Below are 23,990 nucleotides of genomic sequence, written 5' to 3' on the forward strand. Positions count from 1 at the left end.
TGTGATTGTAGAATATGGTGACCATATTTTCTGATCCAAAAATAGGGACACATTGGCCACGCTCTTTGACTACATTAGCCTTGCTGATTGACCCCTTAGGCGCTACCCACCTGTCACAGGAAGTCCTGCCCCTCAGGTAGTATTTCTGGGGTCAAGATTGACACACACCCTCTCTAAGAATTCCTCCCACCATCCTCTACCAATGGATTTGGGCCCCATAGGAACCCTCCTCCCATGCAACTATACTGCAATTGCATTAAGCTAGGCCCCAGACCTGGGGTCCCATGACACTACAGTGCTCGGGGTCCAACCTCAATTCAAGATGAGTGAGGATCCAAGGCCTATTACTTTGCAGTGTAGATGCAGCCCCGCTTGACTCAGGGCCCGGGAGTCATCTGGAATTATCCCACAATTTCATGGGACAACTTACTTAGTCCTCTTAACAGTATGCAGGGGGGTGCAAAAGCACTCTCCCATGGTCCCCCAAGTAAGCATGCTCCGGCCAGCCAGGGAAGGAAGGAGCAGTGTGCTGCCAGAGCCTCCCTCCCCCATGCTCTGGCTGGGGAAGGTGGGGATGATTTCCCTGCTTACTTGGGAGACCATGGGGGTGCATTCAGACCCTCGTGGTCCAGATTTACAAAAAAAGCACCCCCCACAGAAATCCCTGCATATGGGCTTGTTACTGGTATCAATTAACTGGTAATGGGAGGGGGCTGGAGCAGCTCCCACCTTGCAGAGGGCCTGCTACAGTCAGGGGTTGCTCTCTGCGCCAGTATCCGTGGGGAGTCCAGCTTACTGTGGACAGGGACTGCGTCGGAGGGAGCTGGCGGTAGCCCCAGTGTGACTTGACATTACCCCATTAACTGATGAATGGGAATTTACATCCCTAATGAGATGTAATGCAACTGCATTTTTTGAAGTTACTTTGCAAAACTATCAAGTGCCTTCCATTTCCACAAGCCATAATGACAATACTGAACTAACTGGCACTTACAGGATGGAGAAAACCATGGACTAGCCCTCCCCACCACTGCTTGAATAGTACATTTCCCCTGGAACTCAGTGGAGCTGGGCTATTTTATATGTAAAGCTACTGAGACATATTTCAATACATGATGGCAATGCCTATATTATGTAAATTATCTACTAATAATTGCCAAATAAGACCACTTCCCAACCTGCTTACAAAGCTAGGATTGGGCCCAAAGCAATCTCTGCTGACATTACCCAAGAAGATCTGGTTAACATTTAGTCACCCTTCAAAAATATGAGCGACCAATCAATAAAAGCCCCAGCACCTGGTAGAGGCAGTCTTTGAAGAAAATTGGAGAGTCTTTGAATTGCCTTCTTCTGAGGTGGGGTCTTTAGCATAGGTTTCACTTCACTTTGCGTGTCAGAACTCAGAAATGCATTGTCATAGCTAACTCCATTCAGGTCTAGGGAACTTGCAGCCCAAAGCCAGAACAACAAATCCCTTGAATCTGGAAGTCAAAACATCTCATCTCTTCACAGAGCGCACAAAGAGCTTGTTTACCCAGACACACAAGTCATGACAACCCCTCTGTAGTGAGAGCATACATCCTGCCTCAGTGGATGTGCCAATCACATGGCATGTTAACACAGTTTAAATCATCAAATGCTTGGGTGAGGAAGACTCACAGTCTGTCCATCATCCACATTGGAGTGACATGGTGATTTCACTGCTGTGGTAACAGAGCCAATCTCTCTGTGGGCTCTTGGAACCCGGGTGTGTCTGCTGGGAAGGAAGAGGCCAGGGCTGCCTCTATTGCAATGGGTCTCAAACTTTTTTGGCTCATGGGCCATGTAAACCTTGCTGCAGACCACCAGTTGCTAATGGAAACTCACTGTTAATTACACCTGAGCCATTTTGCTAGTGCTGCAGCTTGGCAGAATGGTTTAATTTAAATTATTAAACAGATTAAGCATTTTAAATAAAGTAAACTATTAATTTATGTCCAACACAAAAGGTTTCAATGTTTTCTTTATGGCAGGGGTGGAGAACCTTATTTTGGGTCGGGGGTCACTGACCCACAGAAAAATCAGTTGGAGACCACATAAGTGAGAAGCAAAAAAACTCCTCCAAATCCCCCCAAACCCTCACTGACATGGCCCGAGACACCTCTTCTGGCACGCCGGTCCCCACAGGGTGAGGGGAAGGGACAGGGAGGACTGCGGTTCAGGGCTTCCCATAGGCCAGATTTATTTTTCTGGGGTTTCAGAGTTAGTTGATTTTGTGGATCCCCTTAGGCTCTGGGGTGGGGACAAAAATGGGGGGTTCAGTGTGCGGGACAGGGCTGCCAGTGAGTGGGATAGGGGGTAGGATTTGGGAGGGAGGTGGGGTCCAGAAGGGGAAGAGGTTGCAAGATCTGGGTGGGAGATAGGGTACAGAAGCAGGCTGGGCGTAGGGAGCTTGAAGCAGGTTGGCTGGCCAGCCAGTGGGTTGCCCTGCAGTGTTTGGGGAGTGGTTTCAGGCTTTTCCCTCCCTGCAGGTCCCAACCCTAATTTTTAATACAAGGAAACAAACACTCCTGTCCTGCCTGGGGCAGGCAACAACCTCAGTGCAAGCCCGGCGCTAAACATGCACATGCCTAATGCCATGCAGCACCCACCACATTAGTGCAGGGAGCTGGCTCCAGCCCACACCCAAAAAGCATCAGACACTTGCATGCCCCAATCACAAGTGGCTCAGCACAGCTTAGAGCGAGGCCGCATGTTACATGGCCTCTTTTTCTAGTTAATGTCCCCACCTGTAGAAAGGGGTGGGACTTTAGCCCCTGCCCTTTGACTGGCACGTTTTGACTGTTCAAATGTGCTAATGTCACAGCACCCTACACCCTCCTCACAGAGGAGCAGTTCCCATGGCATCCACAGCATCCCCAGATTTAGGGTATCTGGTGCAGGAGGCTGAGGCACTGGTGAGCATAGTGCAGGGGTGCTCGGGCTGCACGGGGGGAGGGGGGAAAGATGGTGCTGGCTCACAGGAAAGATGCTGCTCACACAGGACAGGACCATTGGGGGAGGGGGCATGTTCGCATCTCACACACCCTGTGTATGGGCCTTTAAATCCAGGACATTTCATTACTTGATGGGGACACTGGGACGGAGTTTAAAAATAGGGACTGTCCTGGAAAAACCAGGCTGCATGGTCAGTGTAGGACGGTATAGAGCCAACTGCCCTCAGGCTAGCTCACTGCTTACTTACAAGGGAGGTTATCACTGAAATTCCATCCTTGGTAGCTTAAATGTCCATGACCGGGGCAGCTGACAGACTTGCAGGACCCATGGGCAATATGGGTGGGGGCCTGGCTCCATGCTCCTGGAAGGGGCAGGGCTGGAGGCAGTGAGCCCTCAGCACCGGCCAGAGCATGCTGCAATGTGTCCCCTACCCCAAGCCAGCCTTCAACACTGCCTGGTGTGTGCCATGCGGGGCTCCAGCAGCAATTTAAAGGTACCAGGGCTCCTGGACTCTGCTACAGAGGCAACGGTTGAGCCCTGGGGCAAGTTGCTCCCTTTATCCCACCCAGGTCTGACCATGATTCTAAAGGACACTCCACTTCCTGTAAGCAAGTTAATGTATAATGGCAACAAAGTCTTGCTAAAAAACATTAGGCTTGATCCTAACCTACTCCTTTTCTCAGGAGGTGAAGCAGCCATAGTATTCACATCCCATTTACATAAAGGAGTTAGGTAATACCGGTACAGGAGAGAACAGAAACTACTGTGTGCTGGGTTGCACACCTACCGTAGCTGGCTCAACAGCACCATTGCTGCTTACAAAAAAGGATGAAGTTTTAACACTGGTGAAAGACACTTAGCCTACGTCTATGCTGGTGCTTTACTGTGCTGTAACTTTCTGGCTTAGGTGTGAAAAAACACCCCTGGAGCACGGCAAGTTAAAGTGTTGTAAAGTGCCAGCATAAGCTGGGCAAGGCTCCTGGTTGAGGCCACACTTTCACTTTTAAAGTGCTTTAATTTCAGAAGTGTGGACACGGCCTTAAATGAGGTGCGGGTAGGGTACAACCAGGTGGTTAGTTGAGATGCTTATGTTCACTTAAGCCCCAGGCACTTGTTGCATTGCTAGCTCTCTAGAAATATACACTCACCTCCTTTGTTGGGGGTACTTAATGCGGTATGTCAGTTTAAATGGCTGTGTTACTGTTCAGCCTTGCAGCAAGAGAGCAGCTCTTCAGGCAGATAGGATGACTTGAAAAAGGGGCCCCTCCTTACCCCAGAAGTTACACAGCCCCATGTTGCATCAGTTAATCTGTACACATTGTGGAGCTGCCCCACAGGTATCCAGAAGCACTTGACCTAAGTATTACTCTTGAACCATCCAAAATGCTCATTAGCAACCTGGACCATGCTCCTTGAAGGTGCTGAGCCAACAGCTCCTAGGGCTTTCAGCAGGCACTCAATGCCTTTCCAGAGAAGTTCCCTAACTCTCTGCCTTAAACCCCAATGACACCGTTCCTGATTTTAAAGAGTCCAGTGCACTATATGTGACAGCTTTATATTTTCTAGGCTCTCTCTTGGTGTTGTGTGATCCATTGACAGGCTTCCCATGCTGACGTGAGGCAGCAGCCAGCTCCACTTACCAACACTGCTTGAGCTTGAGCTAGTGAGCATGTCTCTTCCATCCCCCCTTCCCCTTCCCGCCCCCAGTAGCCCCGGCCAGTTAGTCACAATGCTTAATCTCAGTCTCAAGTGAGAGTCAATTAAAAAGCTGTAGCCATTCTGGTAAGAGTACTGGGCTTTTCTTGATCACAAAGAGGTGGAGTTAGGCAGGCTGCTCTGCGGACTCAGCCATCACCCTCAGCAGTTCTTCCTAAGTGTAGGGTTAGCATAACTTGGAATGAGCCATCTGACAAGGAAGGTGCTTCCACAGGTGAAAGCAAGAGACAGTAGCTTTAGGTCCATAGATCAGCAGTTTTTTTCCTCTTCAGCTACCAAGAACTTTCCTCACAGCCTCGTCAATACGGGGTCTCAGTACAGACAGAGATATTAGTATGGCTTCCTGGAACCAAAAGCAGAAAGTAAGATCAGATCCACTGCTCCAAGGAGGGCACTTCAAAATTTCACATCACTGACTACAAATCAGGTTAATAACTGCCTGCAGAAGGGCAGGAGTGGGATTCATGTGCTTGTACCTCTAGCAGACAGGTCTGCCACTGGGCACAGAACTACTATACTAGCCCAGCCAAATTCACAGCTAGATTTTTAAACTTCAAATAATTTCATTACTAAAGGATATTTTATAAGCTCTTTAGGCCCAGAATCTTTTGCTTGAGATTTGTACTGGACCTATCAAAGGGGACTCCTTCATGCCGCACCACCACAAATAATAGTTTAAACTGGGAGATATTAATGCCGTACTTAAAGATCTGTTAGAGCAGGTATTTTAGAAAGACCTCTGGTGTAACTGGAGGTAGAGTGCACTACCTCACCAGTTACTTCAAGCTGGGAGATCGCATCTCCCTCCTGAGGATCAAGCTACCATCCAGGTGTGATGCATCATGCTACAGCCACATGACATACCTCTGTCCTGATGGTGCGACTGCCCTGGATGGGACACGTGTTCAGGTAAAGGTCAAACAAGACGCTTGGGTCGGTGTTCTCCAGGTTTGGGTCAGCATCCACACCAGCCTCCAGGCCTTGGAGACCTCCAAATACTATGAGGGCGTGGCTAGAAGAGAGTAGATACGAAAGGTTTATAGGATAGGGAAGACTGGATTCCATCAGCAGTACCAGGTCAGAAGAAGCTACAGCATTGCCCCTGCAATCTTTAACACCACAACTTACCTCTTATGCTAAGTGTTTTCATCAGTAGCCCTCAACGTGCTTTACAAAAGAGGTCAAATGTCACCATCCTCAATTGTACAGATGGAGAAATGGCAGCAGAGAGATGAAGTGATTTGACCAAGGTCAACTAGTAGGCTAGCTGGCAGAGCCTTCAACACAATTTGGTGAATGCCAGCAAAAGTGGTGAATTTGGTGAATGCTACCGTAGTGAAGCCGCTTCCCCGGGAGCTGGCTGAGTGTAACCAATACCATTAACTTATAAGCATCAGCTTATCAGATAAACAGTAAAGTCTGTTACCCTCTAACATCCCTAATACAGGCATCTTGCTCCTGGGGCTGGTTTGCCAGCAAAGGGATGGGTTGAGCAGCAAGGAACCAGTCCTCTTACCTGAAGGAAGGGAGAGTTGCTTGGTCCACACAGGTCCCTCGCTCAGAGGTCCCAATAGAGAGATCATAGCCTTCTTTAAAAGGGCATTCGGCAAAAACAGCACCTAAGAAATTATTCACCCAAAGGTTAGTAATGAGAATTGCCTCTACCACTTCCTATATTTTAGTGACATCTAGAAGCAGTACTATTAATTAGCATCCAGTGTAACAAATTACTCATCTTTTTCACCAAGGTATTTCCAAATTCCATTATTAGAATGGCCATCCTGAGTCAGACCATAGGTCCAGCTAGCTCAGAATCCTGTTTTCCAACAACGACCAATCCAGGTACCCCAGAAGGATTGAAAAGAACAGGTAATTGTAGTAAGAAGAGGGCCTGAAACAAAAGCCCATGTAGCACAGGCCTGGTCTGAGGCCTAGCTAACAATAGACCAAACATGGCTAACATAAAGCAAACCTAAGCTGTGAGCTAGAGGCAGGTACCTGCTCACAGAACTTGGCACGAACAGGGCTAAGAATGCAAAACACTAATTGGTAATAGGTCCAGGTGTAGAACAGTAATTGGTACTGGTCATAAGTTGAAAGGACATTCCAAAAGGACAGTAACACTAAATAGTGATAGAAATGTAGCCATGTTAGTCTGGGGTAGTTGAAGCAAAATGCAGGACAATGTAGCACTTTAAAGACTAACAAGATGGTTTATTAGATGATGAGCTTTCGTGGGCCAGACCCACTTCCTCAGATCAAATAGTGGAAGAAAGTAGTCACAACCATATATACCAAAGGATACAATTAAAAAAATGAACAAATATGAAAAGGACAAATGTGATTTGTCCTTTTCATATTTGTTCATTTTTTTCATTTTTTTAATTGTACCCTTTGGTATATATGGTTGTGACTACTTTCTTCCACTATTTGATCTGAGGAAGTGGGTCTGGCCCACGAAAGCTCATCATCTAATAAACCATCTTGTTAGTCTTTAAAGTGCTACATTGTCCTGCATTTTGCTTCAGTAACGCTAAAGACACTAAAAAAGACCTTAGTACCCCCACACTCCCCATAGATACCGACCCAGGTTCAAGAAAGGGTCTAAAATGACAGCATGATGGATAGAGATGGTCTAATCAAACCATGAGTTTCAGGGTGATGGGTGGTATCTAAGTAGCGTCAGAGGTGGTAACCTGACAACATCAAGAGTGATGTGTAACTTGTTTATACCTGTATATAAAGTGGTATCTTGGAGGGACAGTCTTTGTCCAGCCAAACGAGCAGTGGGACTTCCCGCTGATTGAGCAGAGTCCATTGTTACGGGGTACTTGTGTGGAGTGGTTCGGTAGAGGCTCCTGACAACTATTACTGTACTTTGCTTAACAATATACCTGGCCAGGCGCCTTTGATCCTTATCTGAGCAATGGCCTTTAGTGGCTCTCTCGGAGTCTACTGTGTTAACTAATTGCACAAGTCAACAAAGCACACATGATTGAGCACACACACATGCAGCCTTCTGGTTATCATCACTGACAGAGCAGGAGACTTCTCAGGACACCACAACAGTAAATCCTGACCTTCTACACTGGTGACCCTATTACAGTAACCATCAAGCGATCCACCCCTCAACCCCCTGTCGCCTATTCCCAGCTTCTGGTAAATACGCTAGGGACACCATTGCAGCAGAATGACACTAATTCCTCATAGAATCATAGAATACTAGGTCTGGAAGGGACCTCGAGAGGTCATCGAGTCCAGTCCCCTGCCCTCATGGTAGGACCAAATACTGTCTAGACCATCCTTGACAGACATTTATCTTACCTACTCTTAAATATCTCCAGAGATGGAGATTCCACAACCTCCCTAGGCAATTTATTCCAGTGTTTAACCACCCTGAAAGTTAGGAACTTTTTCCTAACATCCAACCTAAACCTCTCTTGCTGCAGTTTAAGCCCATTGCTTCTTGATCTATCCCCAGAGGCCAAGATGAACAAGTTTTCTCCCTCCTCCTCATGACACTCTTTTAGATACCTGAAAACTGCTATCATGTCCTCCCTCAATCTTCTCTTTTCTAAACTAAACAAACCCAGTTCCTTCAGCCTGCCATCACAGGTCATGTTCTCTAGACCTTTAATCATGCTTGTTGCTCTTCTCTGGACCCTCTCCAATTTCTCCACACCTTTCTTGAAATGCAGTGCTCAGAATTGGACAGAATACTCCAACTGAGGCCTAACCAGCACAAAGCAGAGTGGAAGAATGACTTCTCGTGTCTTGCTCACAACACACTTGTTAATGCATCTCAGAATCATGTTTGCTTTTTTTGCAACAGCATCACACTGTTGATTCATATTGAGCTTGTGGTCCACTATAACCCCTAGATCCCTTTCTGCCATACTCCTTCCTAGTTAGTCGCTTCCCATTCTGTATGTGTGAAACTGATTGTTCCTTCCTAAGTAGAGCACTTTGCATTTGTCTTTTTTAACTTCATCCTGTTTACCTCAGACCATTCCTCCAATTTATCCAGGTCATTTTGAATTATGACCCTATCCTCCAGATTAGTCGCAACCCCTTCCAGCTTGGTATCATCTGCAAACTTAATAAGTGTACTTTCAATGCCAGTATCCAAATCGTCGATGAAGATACTGAACAGAGCCAGTCCCAAAACAGACCCCTGCGGAACCCCACTTGTTATACCTTTCCAGCAGGATTGAGAATCATTAATAACTACTCTCTGAGTACGGTTATCCAGCCAGTTATGCACCCACCTTATAGTAGCCCCATCTAAGTTGTATTTGCCTAGTTTATTGATAAGAATATAATGCGAGACTGTATCGAATGCCTTACTAAAGTCTAGGTATACCACATCCACCGTTTCTCCCTTATCCACAAGACTCGTTATCCTATCAAAGCTATCAGATTGGTTTGACATGATTTGTTCTTTACAAATCCATGCTGGCTGTTCCCTATCACCTTACCACCTTCCAAGTGTTTGCAGATGATTTCCTTAATTACTTGCTCCATTACCTTCCCTGGCACAGAAGTTAAACTAACTGGTCTGTAGGTTTCTGGATTGTTCTTATTCCCCTTTTTATAGATGGGCACTATATTTGCCCTTTTCCAGTCCTCTTTCGACCTTAGTATCGTTCCCTGAAAAATCACTGACTCTTCCACCAAATGCTGAACCAGCCCAAAGCTGGGATATCCGCTAGGACTCACTCACGGGCTAAGGGAGCAGTAGGAGATTATAACAGGGTTCATTAAGACTATAACAGAGCTCAAAAAGAGAACTAAATACATTCATGGAGGATTGATGGCTATTAGCCAGGATGGGCAGGGATGGTTTCCCTAGCCTCTGCCTGCCAAAAGATGGGAATGGGAAACAGGAGATGGATTACTTGATGAAGAACTTGTTGGCTGCGTCTAGACTGGCAAGATTTTGCACAAAAGCAGCCATTTTGCACAAAATCTTGCCACCAGTCTACACTGGCCGTGAGTATTTGCGCAAGAACACTGACTTTATACTGTACAAAATCAGTGGTTCTTGCACAAATACCCTGATGCTCCCGCTCAGGGATAAGCCCTCTTGAGCAAGTATTCTTGCGCAAAAGGGCCAGTGTAGACAGCCAAGGTAATTTCTTGCACAAGAAAGCCCGATGGCTAAAATGGCCATCGGACCTTTCTTGCGCAAGGGAGCATCTACACTGGCATTGATGCTTTTGCGCAAAAGCAAATCTTTTGCGCAAAGGCACATGCCAGTGTAGACGCTCTCTAGCGCAAATACTTTTAACGGAAAAGCTTTTCCGTTAAAAGCATTTGCGCAAAATCATGCCAGTCTAGACACAGCCGTTCTGTTTATTGCCTCTGAGGAACCTGGCACTGGCCACTGTCAGAAGTTAGGATCCTGGGCTGACCCATTATGGCTGTTCTTATGGAGGGCTTGGATCTGGCTCAGACTCAGCAATTACATGGTACCTGCCATATTCAAGTCTCATACTTCAGAAGTGGCTCTACAGGAATCTTTTAAATTCAACAACCTGGTCTGCCCAGGAAGTTCCCACAGATCAGCAAGGGAAGGTGGAAGAATTACTACTACTCTTAGGAAACTGTGACATCTGGGCTATTGGGGCTTATGGGTGGGAATGCATAGCTAATCAGGATAGGTGCAGAGCATCAGCTCTTGCCTGCATTACACTTCGACCACTGTTAGTTTCTCTTTTCAAAAGTCAAATTCTGTGTCATTCCTCATCTTCTGCATCCACAAAGAGTGAAGATACTAACTCCAGGTAGCAGAGTAAGTAAGGTAAGTACAGGCTCATTACCATACAACCCTTCCTTCCATCACTGGAAGCCCTATATAGACAAGGAAACTGAAATAGAAAATACCCATGTAATCATGGACCCCAAGAAAAGGGAAGATTTAAAGGAAACAAGCACCTGGCTTGTGCTGCAGTTTTGCAACCAATATGGCTATAATCTGCATAAGTGTGTATGTAGAACTCGGTAAGGATGAACCTGGCTACTGCTGCCCTGGTCTGGCAGGTAAGGGACAGAATGTGGTGTTAATACTTACTGAGGCAGGAGGCTAAGCGGACATTGTAACCCCAGTACAGGCCAGACACAGTCCGTGGATGGTTAGAGGACACTACGGTGCCTTTCTGTATTTTACTGTCTGAAAACAAAGCCCATGGGTTAGCACAGCAAGTTACAGTTCTTCAGACTTTGCTGGAAATCAATCAGAAACCCCTGGCCATGTTTGAAAGGCTCTTCATTAGGACATAATCAAGCTCAACCCATTAAATTATAATTATATTATATTTTATTATATAAAGGCTGTAAGAGTTTAGTCTATTCAGCACTTTCTCTACATTGATGAAACTCAAAACATATCCTAAATATTAAGAGACTAGATAAGAAACTAACTCATAAAGGAAGGAGTATGGGGCTGGGTATTATTCACTGTATCTGAGTATGATTCCTGAACATGTTTAAAGACATCTTGTATTTGCCACATGGCATTGCCCCAAGGCTGAGGGATTTTAAAGCAAAGACTAGCTTCTGCAGGATGAAAGCTGTTCTACAAATCAAACTGGTAATACTGCTCGTCTAGCCTCGGCAGAAGTGGGATGGCAATGGATTACCTGGATTCTGCTGTTTGTCCAGTTGAACAGTGACTCGAAGACCAGATTCTAGCTGTTTGTCTATCTGTACCTCCTGCAATAATAGAACATCAGCACAAAGGGTTTTAGACACAAGGACACCATGGACAGGAAAGCTACAGATGACAAGCAAAAAAGATCACTTTGGGGAAAGCAAACAACACTATTAGCTAGACATGTGCTTATGTACCCATGTACTGTTCATGGATAGGCGCCTAGGCCAGGAGCGGGCAATAATTTGGAAAGTGGTCGAGGGCAGCACTCTTCCATGATATTAATGGAGGAAGTGTGGGGTCTGGAAAGGCGGTTGGGTGTAGAAGGGAGCTTGGGGTAAGGGAAGGAGTTTGGGTGAAGGAGACAGTTGGGACTAAGGATGTTAAATTGCGGTTAATTGACTAGTCGAGTAGTCGATGGAATTTCCATCGACTACTCGATAAACACGTCTGCATTCCTCCTTTGAAATGTATAAGAGCCCCAGCTGGGGAATGCAGAATACTGCGTGTAGCCCAGGGCCAGAGGGAAGTCCCTCCGATTCCGGGCTGCATGCAAGTGTGCCTGCTTTGAAATGTACAAGACTACCCAGCTGATCCCAGGGTCTGCTGAAATGCCGCAGGGATCCACAGTTCAGCTGTGAGTTTCAAAGGGGCCACGCCACACAGCTGAGCCTGGGATCATCTGTGTGGCTGCCCCTTCTAAACACTGAAGCAGCGTTCAAAGGGGCAGCGCCACACACCTGATCCTTCACGTTTCAAAAGGGCTGCGCCGCACAGCCGAGCCCAGGATCACCTGTGCAGCTGCCCCTTCTAAACACCAAAGCAGCGTTTCAGAGGGGCAGTGCCATGGAGCCGGGGTCAGCTGTGTGGTGACTGCCCCTTTGAAACACTGCCTTGGGATTTCAAAGCAGCAGCGCCACACAGCTGATCTCTGGCTCAGCTGTGCAGTGCTGCCGCTTTGAAGTAACCCTTGTTCTCTATGCTACCTCTTTCTGATAGAGGCAGCAAGCGGGGGGCAAGGGGAATCGACTAGTTGACTATCGGATAAGCATTTGCTTATTGGATAGTCGATTAGTCCCTAACATCCTTAGTTGGGACCTGGGGCACTGGACTGGGGTGCCGGGGGTTGAATTGTGACTAGGGCAGGGAATTGGGGTACAGGAAGGGGCTCAGGGATTTGGGTTGTGAGCTAGGGCAGGAGGGGAGACTGTGATCTGGGGCAGGGGATATGGGTACATGGAGTAGGGGGCAGAGGGTTGGTGAAGGGAGAGAACGGGGTGCCAGAAGCAGGCTCTGGCTAGAAGACTTCCTGAAGTCAGCTGTTCCTCAATCAGCCTCCCTGCCTGCCAGTGTTCCCTCTAAGCTGTCCCACAGCACAGCTTCACAAGTGATTAATCAGCCCTTCCCAGTAAGACAGCTCCATGCATGGAGCCCTGAGCCACTGATTGAGCAAGGCTGATTAATCACCTGTGAAGCTGTGTTACCCTGCAGCTTAGAGGGAACACTGCTGCCTGCCCCGCCCCACCCCAGCACAGGCAGCAGCGATGTGCTCCAGAGCCCCCTATGCTTCATGGCTGCCTGTTATTGAAACAGGCAGTTCCAACTGGCTGGTTTCTGGCCAGAAACTGGCCAATGGGATTGTGCTGGGGGATGGAGCAGCTCCTAAGCCCCCCCCCCCCACCCCGACCAGGACTCAGTTTTTAAAGAAAACCTGCCCCACAGTCGTGTTTCTGAGCAGCATCAGGTGGAGTGAGGTGTGCATGGGGCTCCCTGCAGCATCCATAGGCTGTATCGAGTGGTTTGACAGGTCAGATCCGGCCTACTGGCTGTATTTTGCACAGGCCTGTCCTAGGCTAATTGGTCAGTCCTCACGGTTACATGCATCTCCCCGCCCCACGGCTGCAGCAGTGGAGGGGTAGGGGCAGAACCAGCGCTCCTTTATACAGAGGCAGCAGTGCAGGAGATAGAGGGGGTAGGTGGGAGTTTGTGCTCTTGGGAAGCCAGCTTAAAAGCCGGCTCCGTGCAAGCACTGGCTCCCACCTGCCCCACCCCCCCACGTGTAAACTGAACATGTCAGTGGTTACATGTTTACAGAAATAAAAGCATTTTAACATCCCTACTATCAGCCAAGACCGTAAGTTCCACCACTGAGCTGCCCGTTGTGCAGTTAGATGCCACGCTGTGTAGCGGGGAATGGACTATATGAAACCTGCAGCCCTCCAGGGCACTTGTTTGGCCTAGAGTTCAATGTGCAGGACAACAGAATAAGTAAAGAGTTAAAAACAACAAATGGTCTGGTAGCACTTTAGAGACTAACAAACTATGTAGATGGTATCATGAGCTTTCGTGGGCACAGCCCACAAGTCAGACAAATAGTAATTGGAAGAGTTTGACCTGATGCAGGATACTAAAGGACACTGTCATTTCTACCAGGACCCAGCAGAGGGTGCTATAAACAGAAACCCTGATCACAGAGAAGAGACTGAATTAAATAGACAAGGGGACCAGGACTGATCGCTAGAAACTCCCGTGGGATGTGGCCCTTCACGGAACACACTGGTAGCTTAATTTGCCATCCTAATCTGATTGTATTTGGCCTTGAAAGGAGTGATTGATAAACTAAAACTCCTTCAAGTCAGTTATTCTTTTTGAGGGGGGGAGGGGGAAGACAGACCTTACCTTCCTCATCCCACAATTAACAAAGGAGCCTTTGCCTGGCTTGGTGGGCCGGGCTAACACTACTCCTTCCCGGTACTCTGATTCCTCATCTATCCGCACATGATGAGGGCTGTCCAATGGGTTCAGGAGCCCTGAAACAGTACAGAGAAAAGTGGGGGAAAAGGGAGGGAGAGATGTTGAAGCACAGATTGCATCTGGAGGCAGATTATAAAGCGATTAATCCTGTTTCTCCAGTCCCCACCCCTACACTTGTCACTCCCTCCCCACACTGATGAAAAGCCTTGAAATGGTCCCTCAGCACACTCGGGCAGAGAAGCATCCCAGTTAGGATGAGGACCAGACATTTACTCTCTCAGACAGGGAAAAACTTTAGTAACTGCCACTCCCCACAGACCATAAGAGCACTAAGGTTGCATTACACTGGAATGGCAAGCAGGCTGCCCAGCTAAGTGAGCACATATGCGGAATGGTGGGAACCCCATGTCTATTTACTTCACCAGAGGGAGGGAAGGCTGGTGTCTTAGGGACTGGTATCAAGGAAATATAATCACATCCTTACCTGCAAACTGCAGATCCTGATGTTTTGGGAAAAATGATTTTCTCAGGTATCTGTTCAGAGAGAGATTCAAATCTCAAAATTGTAACAAGCTTCTTTCAGGCTTCATTTTCATTTCAGATTTCCAGCTTTAATCAAGAAATCTGCCCTGTGGCACCACATACCTTGGAAGGCTAAAGCTACCATGAAACATAATTGGGGAATTATTAATTCTGCACACTCCTGCAGCTCTTTCAGATGCTAAAATCTTTTATTTCATTGGAGTTTGGGTCTGAATTCTAAGTAGAAATCACTGCTCCTCTGGCTCTCATGAGCTCTGATGCTGGCATCCCAGCACTGGTAATGCATAGCTGTCCTTTTCCCCTAGGCAGACCTTATTCTTCAGTGCACTAATGGAGTACCTGGACTCAAGCTTGTGAACACAAATGAATCAGAATAGAATTTATCCTCAGATGGCCCAATACAGGAGGAAAAAAAAACCCATGAATGTTGACCCTCTGCTATTCAACACCTGCTCCTGCAATCTTTGACATGTGTTGCATAATGCCACGTTAATAAGCTACAACATGAAACTACTACGGAATCTGTGTGGTATGCAAAGCTATCACATTGGTCTTACTGAGGACACTCCAAATATTGCAGAATCCGAGCCAGCTGTACACAGGCCTGTCCTTTCTTTCCAATCCCGTCAAACTGCCCTTCCACAGTCCTGAAAGAGAACAAACGCAGTTTGTGATCTTCCAAGACATTTACTCAGCCTCTAGAACAAGTAGATGTACATAAGAGACTCACCCCATTCCTATTAAAAAGTATACCACTAGAAACAGGATTGGGATATAGAGCCCCTCACCCTTGTTGCCAGTTAAAATCTGACCCAGGTCAGAAAAGATCATACATTATAGCAGCCATCACATGCTAGATGGTCTGTGAAAGGAGTGATATTGGACCAAGTTCTGACCGGCTGGTTATTGGTCACACAATCACCGTAACTGGTATCCTTATTAATAATCTCTAGGCCGATAACTGGATGGGCCATGAAGCATGATTACAGATGGGCCATCCCGGTTCAAGGGGGGGAAAAACTGTAGGAAAGAATGAAATTCTGCTGCCTGGTCTGTGCAAGAGGTAAAGAGTGACTGTTAGTTTCCAGGGCTGTTGAGATAGCACCTTTTCTCAGCACAACAACATTTCTTCCAGTAAACCTGCATGCATTGTTGTGCTAGCTGTGTCAGTGCCAGGATATCAGACACACAAGGAGAGTGAGGCAATATCTTTCATTGGGCCAACTTCTCTTGGGGAGAGAGACAAGCTTTCAAGCTTACAGAGTTCTTCTTCAGGTTCCTGTAAATCTAATGTGTTGCATACTGGTGAGATCCAAGCACTTCACAGTTTACATGAAACCTACTTGCTCTTATGGGACTTAAGTATCCTACGGAACCAAGCTATCTCTTAGTTTATATATATATATATATATAGTGTCCAAATTTGCTCCAATAATTGTGCATTTTTACCTTTATCACAAACTAACTATAAATCAGGCACTGAGCTATTTTATGCCTTGTCACTTACTCTGTACAGTCCAGTATAGGGATGTGAACGACTAGTCTATCAGAAAGAGGCAGAGGTGGGGGGAGGGGAAATGGGGTGGGAAGAGGAGGGAGTGCTTCAAAGTGGCAGTGCCACATGGGACACAGGGTCAGCTGAGGACTCCCCCATTGACTTCGGGCTTCATGCGGCGCTGCCACTTTGTAACACTGTGGGAAGCACGGGGCCAATGGGGGATTGTTTGAGTCCCCTGCTGGCCTCTTGCTCCCCAAAGCTCTTTCACCACTGAAGCGTAGCAACAGGCCACGAGGACACAGAACTGCAGGTTCTCTCTGTCAAAAGGGTTGTCTGGTGAGTTCTCCCTCATTAGTCTTTTCCATGTGTGCGTGGCATTAGGGGGCAGCAGTGGCTGTTTCTCAAGCACTGAAATGAACCACTAGGTTGGATGGCTCTAGAAGGTGGTTAATAGCCATTTTGCACTGAGCCCACAGAAGCAGCATCACCTGATAACGATTTGGTGGTCTGCAGAATGAATTGGTGCTGTGTACACTAGAGATGTAAGAGTGTAGATTTTTAAATGAGTAACTGATAAGGGGCAGCAGGTGCATGCCAGGAGTTGGCTGCTGCCCTGTGTGGAGGCACCCTTATCGACTATTCGATTAATCATTGGTTCCCAATTTTATTTGGCCATGGAACCTTTTGAATTGAAAAGAATTTTGTGGAATTCCTGATTGACTGCGCGGAACCCCTGACTAACTGCGTGCACAGCGCTGAGTAGTGACATCATCGTCCCTACTCTCTGGCTAAGCTGGCATTACACAGGGACACTTATCGTGGCAAACACAAATGAAAATTGTTTACAATAAAATTCATAAATGAATGAAAATTCCATTCCATTACAATAATTCAGGCTGTAATGCAATTTTCTCACTGAACCCTTATTTTCATTTCACAGAAGCCCATTTGGGAAACCCAGGATTAGCTGATTAATCGAAATTTAACATCTCTAGTCCGGTAGTTATAAGGAACCTTAATTTGAATGGATTTGGTTCTTCTGAAAGATGGCCAAGTGTCAGTCTCCAGAGCCATCCTCCCATAGACTGGAAGTGTTCATCTAGTCTTTTGGCTTTTTTTGTTGAAACTTCAAACAAAAACACAAATTATTTAAACAAATGCACCTCTCTGCTAGCAAGCATATACTAGGAATTTTAAAATGCAAGTAACTGCCTAACTTTGTAACCGCTGAAAAATTTACACTGTTACACGCACCTGCAGTGCAAGGCAGCAGCCAGCTCGCCAGTTACACCGGCTGCTCTCTGTACGAGAGGCAGAAACACAGGGCGGCAGCCAACTCCTGGTATGCACTGGCTCCCACCTGCTGCCCCTTATCAGTTACTCATTTAAAAATCTACACTCTTTGTGACGGACCGGCCGTGTCTGGGCACAGCTGAGGGCATCCGCTCAGGGCGAATTGCTCAAATCCGGGGCTTCTTACAGCCCTCTTGACTGGTGACCTCTCCAAACAGGCCACAAACCAGTCCCACAGAGCGCTTCAGCTGCCTGCCTGAAGCCTCCCGAGCAAAACCCCTCCGACACCCCAGCAATATCCGTGCCCCAGATGGCCCCGGGCCTCATACACCGGTGGGGGGTCCTAGCACCCAATCCCACCTACCCCAAACAAGTTCTGTCCGGTTCCAAGAAACCAGCCACAGATCCCTGGTCAATTTACCCTCTGGACCTTACCACAAATCACGCTGGGCCAATCCTTTAGAATCTATATCTAAAGGTTTATTATTACAAGAAAGAAAAGCCTGAGAGTGAGGTTATTAAAGTACAGTACGTTACACGCACCGAATCTCCCAGTTCTCGATGCAGGCTCTAGCAGAGATGTACAGCTGCTGGTTTAAAAGTTCTTATTGCACATCCTACGATCAGGATGGGTTCACAGGTCTTCCAGGCTCTTCAATCCCTGCAGTGCTGCCTCTGGGATGAAGTGCTGAGCTGAGAACAAAATGGCATCGACCACATGGCCTCTTTATACCCCCTTCCTGGCCTCTTCTGGTATGCAGCAAGTCACCTGGTCAGAGGCCAATCTCTATGTTTCCTGCTGGCTGCCCTCAGGTGACAAATCCCATTCTTTGGGTGTGTCCATAGCCTATTGAGAGTCATTGTTCCACAGGGCTTTGCTACTCAGCCTGTCCATAGCCATGCTTAACCACATTCACAGAAATATTCAGCTTCCACACAGATTACAGATTCCTACCTACACACACAGACATTATACACTCACATAAATAGCGTACATAAGATCAACAAACAATAATCTCCCATTCAATACCCCACATGGCTCCCCCCACACCAATTTCTGGGGCCAACACCCCCACCTAGGGGTGCAGCAGCGATCTGGCTGCTTCCCTCCAATTCAGCAACGTGACACTCTTACATCTCTAGTGTACACAGCACCAATTCATTCTGCAGACCACCAAATCGTTATCAGGTGATGCTGCTTCTGTGGGCTCAGTGCAAAATGGCTATTAACCACCTTCTAGAGCCATCCAACCTAGTAGTTCATTTCAGTGCTTGAGAAACAGCCACGGCTGCCCCCTAATGCCACGCACACATGGAAAAGACTTATGAGGGAGAACTCACCAGACAACCCTTTTGACAAGGACAGAGAAAACCTACAGTTCTGTGTCCTGGTGGCCTTCATTTGAGATGAGGTTCACAGAAACTGGAAACACAGAGAGGTTTTTCATGGAAGACAAAGGATCACCCTTACCTTGAATCTTCTCCTTCCTCATCAAACACCACAATCTCATCCACACAGAAAATGGCACAGGCTCTGGCAATCTGCCCAGCAAGATATGTCCGCAACTCTGGAGACTGTGCATTGTTCAGGATGGAGCCTGGAAGTGCTACGCTAACCGTGTAATGACGTCCTAAAAAACAAGAATGAAATCAGACAGCAGAGCCAGAGTTTTGCCGTTCTACTCCCATTTGTGTTGCTAAAGGGACAGCATTGGCTTTTAGTTCTTTCATTTTAAATGTAAGCTCTTCGGGGCAAGGACTGTTCTGTGTTTTCATTGCACCTGGTACTAGGGATGTGAAGGTTTAATTGGTTAACTGATAAGCCCACCCTTCATGGGGGCAGGAGCAGCTCCCTGCCTACTGGGGGCAAGGGCCTGCTCCAGCCCTGTGAGGGGCCCATTGCAGTGACCTAGCTGGAGCAGCCTCTGTCCGCAGTAGGCCCAGGCACCCCACAGACAGGAGCTGCTCTGGCCAGGATGTCGGAATAGCTCCTTCCTCGCCCCCTTTTTAATCAGTTAACCAATTAAACAGTATGTTTAACTGGTTAACCAATTAAATGGGATTTTACATTCCTATTCCATTCTGCAAATATAAGATTCCCAAGCACTCCTACATAGTGCCTTTTACAGAGAAAGGGCCCACACCAGCGAACCTGCATTTTGCCATTAGCTTTAATGGGAGCAGAGAGAGCACCAAATATGAAGTGTTCTCAACCAGGGTACACTAGCCCTGGGGATACACAGGTGTCTTCTGGGGGTTACATCAGCACCTCTAGATATTTGCCTAGTTTTACAACAGGATATGCAAAATGCACTAGAGAAGTCAGCACAAACTAAAATTTCACAGTGACTCGTTTATAACTCTGAAAGCAATGTAAGTATAACATTTATATTCTAATTGATTTATTTTATAATTGTACTAGAAAATTTACCTGGCAAACCTGGGTCCACCGTGGACAGAGGCTGATCTGTGGCAGCTAAGGACATTAAAGACTAGTCAACTAGTCGATTATCTAATAAGCAAAAGGTTATTGGGTAGTCCAGTCGACTAGTCAATTTCCCCCCCGCCTTGTTCCCTCTATCAGATACAGTCAGCAAAGGGAGGGAAAAGGGGGTACTTCAAAGGGCAGCACTGCACAGCTGAGCCCAGGCTCAGCTGTGTGGCGCTGCCCCTTTGAAAATGCCAAGGCTGTTTTTCAAAGTGGCACTGTGGAGCCTGGGGTCAGCTGGGGACTCCCCACCTGATCCTGGGCTCTGCAGCATTTCCACGGAACCTGGGATCAGCTGGGGAGTCCCCAGCTGATCCCAGCTCCACTTGGCCTTTCAAATCCGCAGCGCAGCATGGAACCTGGGGTCAGCGGGGGACTCTTGTACATTTCAAAGGAGGAATGAGGAAGTGCCTATTGACTAGTTGATGGAAATTCCATCAACTACTCGACTAGCCAATTAACTGATATTTAACATCCCTAGTGGCAGCAGCCCCTCCACAGCTGCGGAACAGCCTCTGTCTGTGGGGAGCTTGGCTCCGCTGTGGACAGGGGCTGCTGCCACCACACACTGCTGCCTCTGTATCTGAGGCAGCAGCACACGGTTGCAGGGGGCTCACTGGGAGCGGGGCAGGAGCACACTGGCTGCCAGCCCCACCTCTGGGGACTATTGAATAGTCATGTAACTGCTAAAATTTTATGCAGTTACACAACTATTCAATTACACGCTATCTAACATCCCTAGCTACAATGAGGAGGGATAGAGGATTCTGCTAATGAGTACAATAAAACCAGAAAGAGATTTTTGCTGGTCTCTTTAGTGGCCATTTCTTAGAGATGGAGCAAAATTGCACTCTGTACATTGAGGATACTAGGCAATGTCTCAAAAGAAAAGGTTACCTGTTAAGAGTGGTTTCACATTCAGCACTCCCTAGGGATGTAATAGTGTAGCCAATTAACCAATAAGCAAAAGCTTCCCCCCGCCCATGGCCAGTACATTTTTTAGCAGGCTGGCCAGCAGCCCAGCTTAGTCCTGGCTTGCGATGGGGCCACAGACTCTTCCTGCCATGGCTCCGCAATTAAAGCGTATTAGGAGCCGGGGACTGGTGGGGAGGCAGCCTGGCTCAGTTCCAGCTCGTGTCAGGTCCGGGAGCTCAGACACCCGCCCCCAGACAGGAGCTGCTGCCACCCCATGCGGTTGCCTCTTTATCAGAGGCCGCAGCACAGGCTGACAGGCAGCCAGTCCGCAAGGGGAGCTAGTTTTTAAACTGGCTTCCCTTGCATATCAGCTCCTGCTTGGCACCTCAGGCTGCTGCCTCCAATACAGAGGCAGCAGCGCGGAGTGGCACGGGGCTCCTCGGGAGTGGGGCCTGAGCACACTGACTGCTGGCCCCGACCCAGGGACTATAGAATTGCTGACTAACCAATAAGAATTCATGAGGTTACTCGACTAGTCAATGAATCGATATTTAACATCACTCACTGTGCTGAATTAATTCCTATGTATTTGAACAGGCATGTGATTATACTAGTTCTGTGCAAATTAAGCGATAAGATAGACTTTTTTGCCTATACAGCTGAGATGATCATTTCAAGCAACTCACACATCTCCTGACACTCACACAGAGACCTTACCTTTGTCTTCCTTTGGCTTTTCTTCTTTTTGTTTTTCTAACATTTCCAGCATTCTTTTCTTTTCCAGTTTTCTCAATAGCTTTAGTTCCTTCCATTTTTTCTTCTCTTCTTTTCCTGAAATGCAGAATAATCAACTGATTTTAAATGAGCAGAGACTCAAAAATGTAATGGTTCTCTTGCCAGAAGTGAAATACATTAAAAATCCTACTATGGGTAGGCAGGTAGACAGGATCTGGGGAAAGCATGAGGAAAGACAAGAGACAGGGGAGGAAAACAGGTATCAAATATGACATCAGATCAGGGATGTAGACCTGAGTGCCAGAATATCAACAGTAAAGCAGAAAGATGCATTTGGCTATTTTCCTGAGAATCAACAAAAGTGGTAATCGGAACTAGTTTTTTGTATTGCGAAGACATGTCGGGCTCGTCTACACTGGCCCCTTTTCCGGAAGGGGCATGTTAATTTCACAGGTCGTAATAGGGAAATCCGCGGGGGATTTAAATATCCCCCGCGGCATTTAAATAAAAATGTCCGCCGCTTTTTTCCGGCTTTTCTAAAAGCCGGAAAAAAGCGGCGGACATTTTTATTTAAATGCCGCGGGGGATATTTAAATCCCCCGCGGATTTCCCTATTACGACCTGTGAAATTAACATGCCCCTTCCGGAAAAGGGGCCAGTGTAGACGTAGCCGTCCAGTAGAAATTGGGCATGTTGGCCACTTCACACATGCTACCACACCAGTCTTTAAATGGCAACTTCTTAATAACAAGCCAGCCTACTCTGACATTGAATCAGTGACCCAGAAGTAAAAAAATTCTGGATTTCATTAAGAGCCTGCCTTCCAGCTATTCAAGCGATATGATGAATGTCTGAGGGTTTCTTTCTAAAATTACAATATGCACAAAAAGTGTCTCCTTACTTTCTTGTTTCCATTTGCGCCAGTCAACCTTTTTCTCTTTCTCCTAAAAAAGAAGCAATAAGCTATTTACATTCCATCACTCAAAGGACTAATACAATTTAACAATACAAAGAATTCAACCAGATGTACAGGCTCTCTCAACCAGCAAGGTATTGGGAGACGCAAGGAAATATTGAGACCACTGGAATGCTCTCTGCCTTGTTCATAAAAGCAGAATTGGGGTTTTCTCTCCAGTTCAGTTGTGCATTCTAGTATTCAAGAGCTCCTCCATACTAGTGAAATATGCACCCATTTCCATGATATAGCTACATCAGAATAAACTTTTAAGGTAGGAACACTGAGCTAGTGCAAAACGAGTATGTAACATTTCACAATTGTGTACTGCATCCAATGCAAGGGTTTGCATAGTGTAGCTACACAGACTTCCCCAATAAACAAAACGCAGCATAAACAGGGGCTACCCCCTTTCATTTCTGGTCCTTCCAGGGCACGTCTACATTGCACTGTAAAGCCAGGCATATGGGCCGTACACTTCTGGGCTGTGTCTACACTGGCATGAATTTCCGGAAATGCTTAAAACAGAATAGTTTTCGTTATAAATATTTCCGGAAAAAGAGCGTCTACATTGGCAGGATGCTCTTCCGGAAAAGCCCTTTTTCCGGAAAAGCATCTATGGCCAATGTAGATGCGCTTTTCCGGAAAAGAGCTCCGATCGTCATTTTCGCGATCGGGGCTTTTTTCCGGAAAAAACTACTGGGCTGTCTACACTGGCCCTTTTCCAGAATAGTGTTCCGGAATAAGGACTTATGCCCGAGTGGGAGCAGCGTAGCTTTTCCTGAATAGCAGCTGATTTTGTAGAGTAGAGCGTCGTTGCTTTTCCGGAAATTCAAAGGCCAGTGTAGACAGCTCGCAGCTTATTCCGGAAAAGCGGCTGATTTTCCGGAATAAGTGGCCCAGTGTAGACACAGCCCTGGTGTTTCCAAGCCCTTGCTCTAAGCACCCTAGTTGCATTACAAACCTGGGTGTACAATTGGCGGATCCAGGTTTGACAACCACGCTAAGGCAGCCAGGCTGCACTACACGGACCTTCTGAGACGGGTCTGTGGCTGGATTGTCAAACGACAGGGCTTGGGCCCGAGTCTCACAGGCAGGGCCTAGGACAGACGCATGTGTGGAGCTGGCAGGACGGGCTTGGAATGGACTCGAAGCCGAGCCTGAGCCCGGGGTTTACGCGGCCGTGGCCGGGACACGTGTCTGCGCGCAGAGCAACAGCCCCCAGGGGGACCCAAAAGCCGGACCCCGCCCCGGCTCACTCCATCCCGGTCCCCGGTCGCGCGCCAGGGGAGACAGCCCCGCGCGCGAGAGCGGACTTGCCCCCTCCCCCGCCACCGACCCACCGGCAGGCTCCGCGGCCGCTTCGCAGCATCCGCCATCTTCCACCGCCACTTCCGCCTTCCGCTGATTGGACGAAGGAGCGCTCCAGGCCCCGCCTCCCAACAGCCCGAGCGGATGTCAGCGG

At 47.4% G+C, this 23,990-nt stretch overlaps 1 protein-coding gene across 3 annotated transcripts; it reads right to left on the reverse strand.

Moving 5' to 3' along the window:
- Positions 1-4,759: 4,759 nt before the first annotated feature.
- Positions 4,760-23,979, reverse strand: SPOUT1 (SPOUT domain containing methyltransferase 1). 3 transcript variants are annotated; one of them, XM_075905526.1, is made up of 12 exons: positions 23,869-23,979; positions 22,472-22,514; positions 21,553-21,666; positions 18,904-19,063; positions 15,199-15,288; positions 14,583-14,632; positions 14,024-14,154; positions 11,334-11,406; positions 10,766-10,864; positions 6,209-6,311; positions 5,557-5,704; positions 4,760-5,035 (listed from the first exon to the last, which is right to left on the reverse strand). In XM_075905526.1, the coding sequence occupies exons 1-12, from the start codon at positions 23,902-23,904 to the stop codon at positions 4,961-4,963; spliced, it is 1,122 nt and encodes a 373-aa protein (XP_075761641.1). In that variant the 5' UTR covers positions 23,905-23,979; the 3' UTR covers positions 4,760-4,960. The 3 variants fall into 3 exon arrangements, with proteins under 3 accessions (XP_075761641.1, XP_075761642.1, XP_075761643.1); XM_075905527.1 differs by lacking the exon at positions 23,869-23,979 and adding an exon at positions 23,490-23,769; XM_075905528.1 differs by lacking the exon at positions 23,869-23,979 and having other exon boundaries at positions 21,553-21,686; positions 22,472-22,513.
- Between the last annotated feature and the right edge of the window lie 11 nt (positions 23,980-23,990).

Source organism: Pelodiscus sinensis, chromosome 22 (genome assembly GCF_049634645.1).
Source record: "Pelodiscus sinensis isolate JC-2024 chromosome 22, ASM4963464v1, whole genome shotgun sequence".
Classification (NCBI taxonomy): Eukaryota; Metazoa; Chordata; order Testudines; family Trionychidae; genus Pelodiscus; species Pelodiscus sinensis.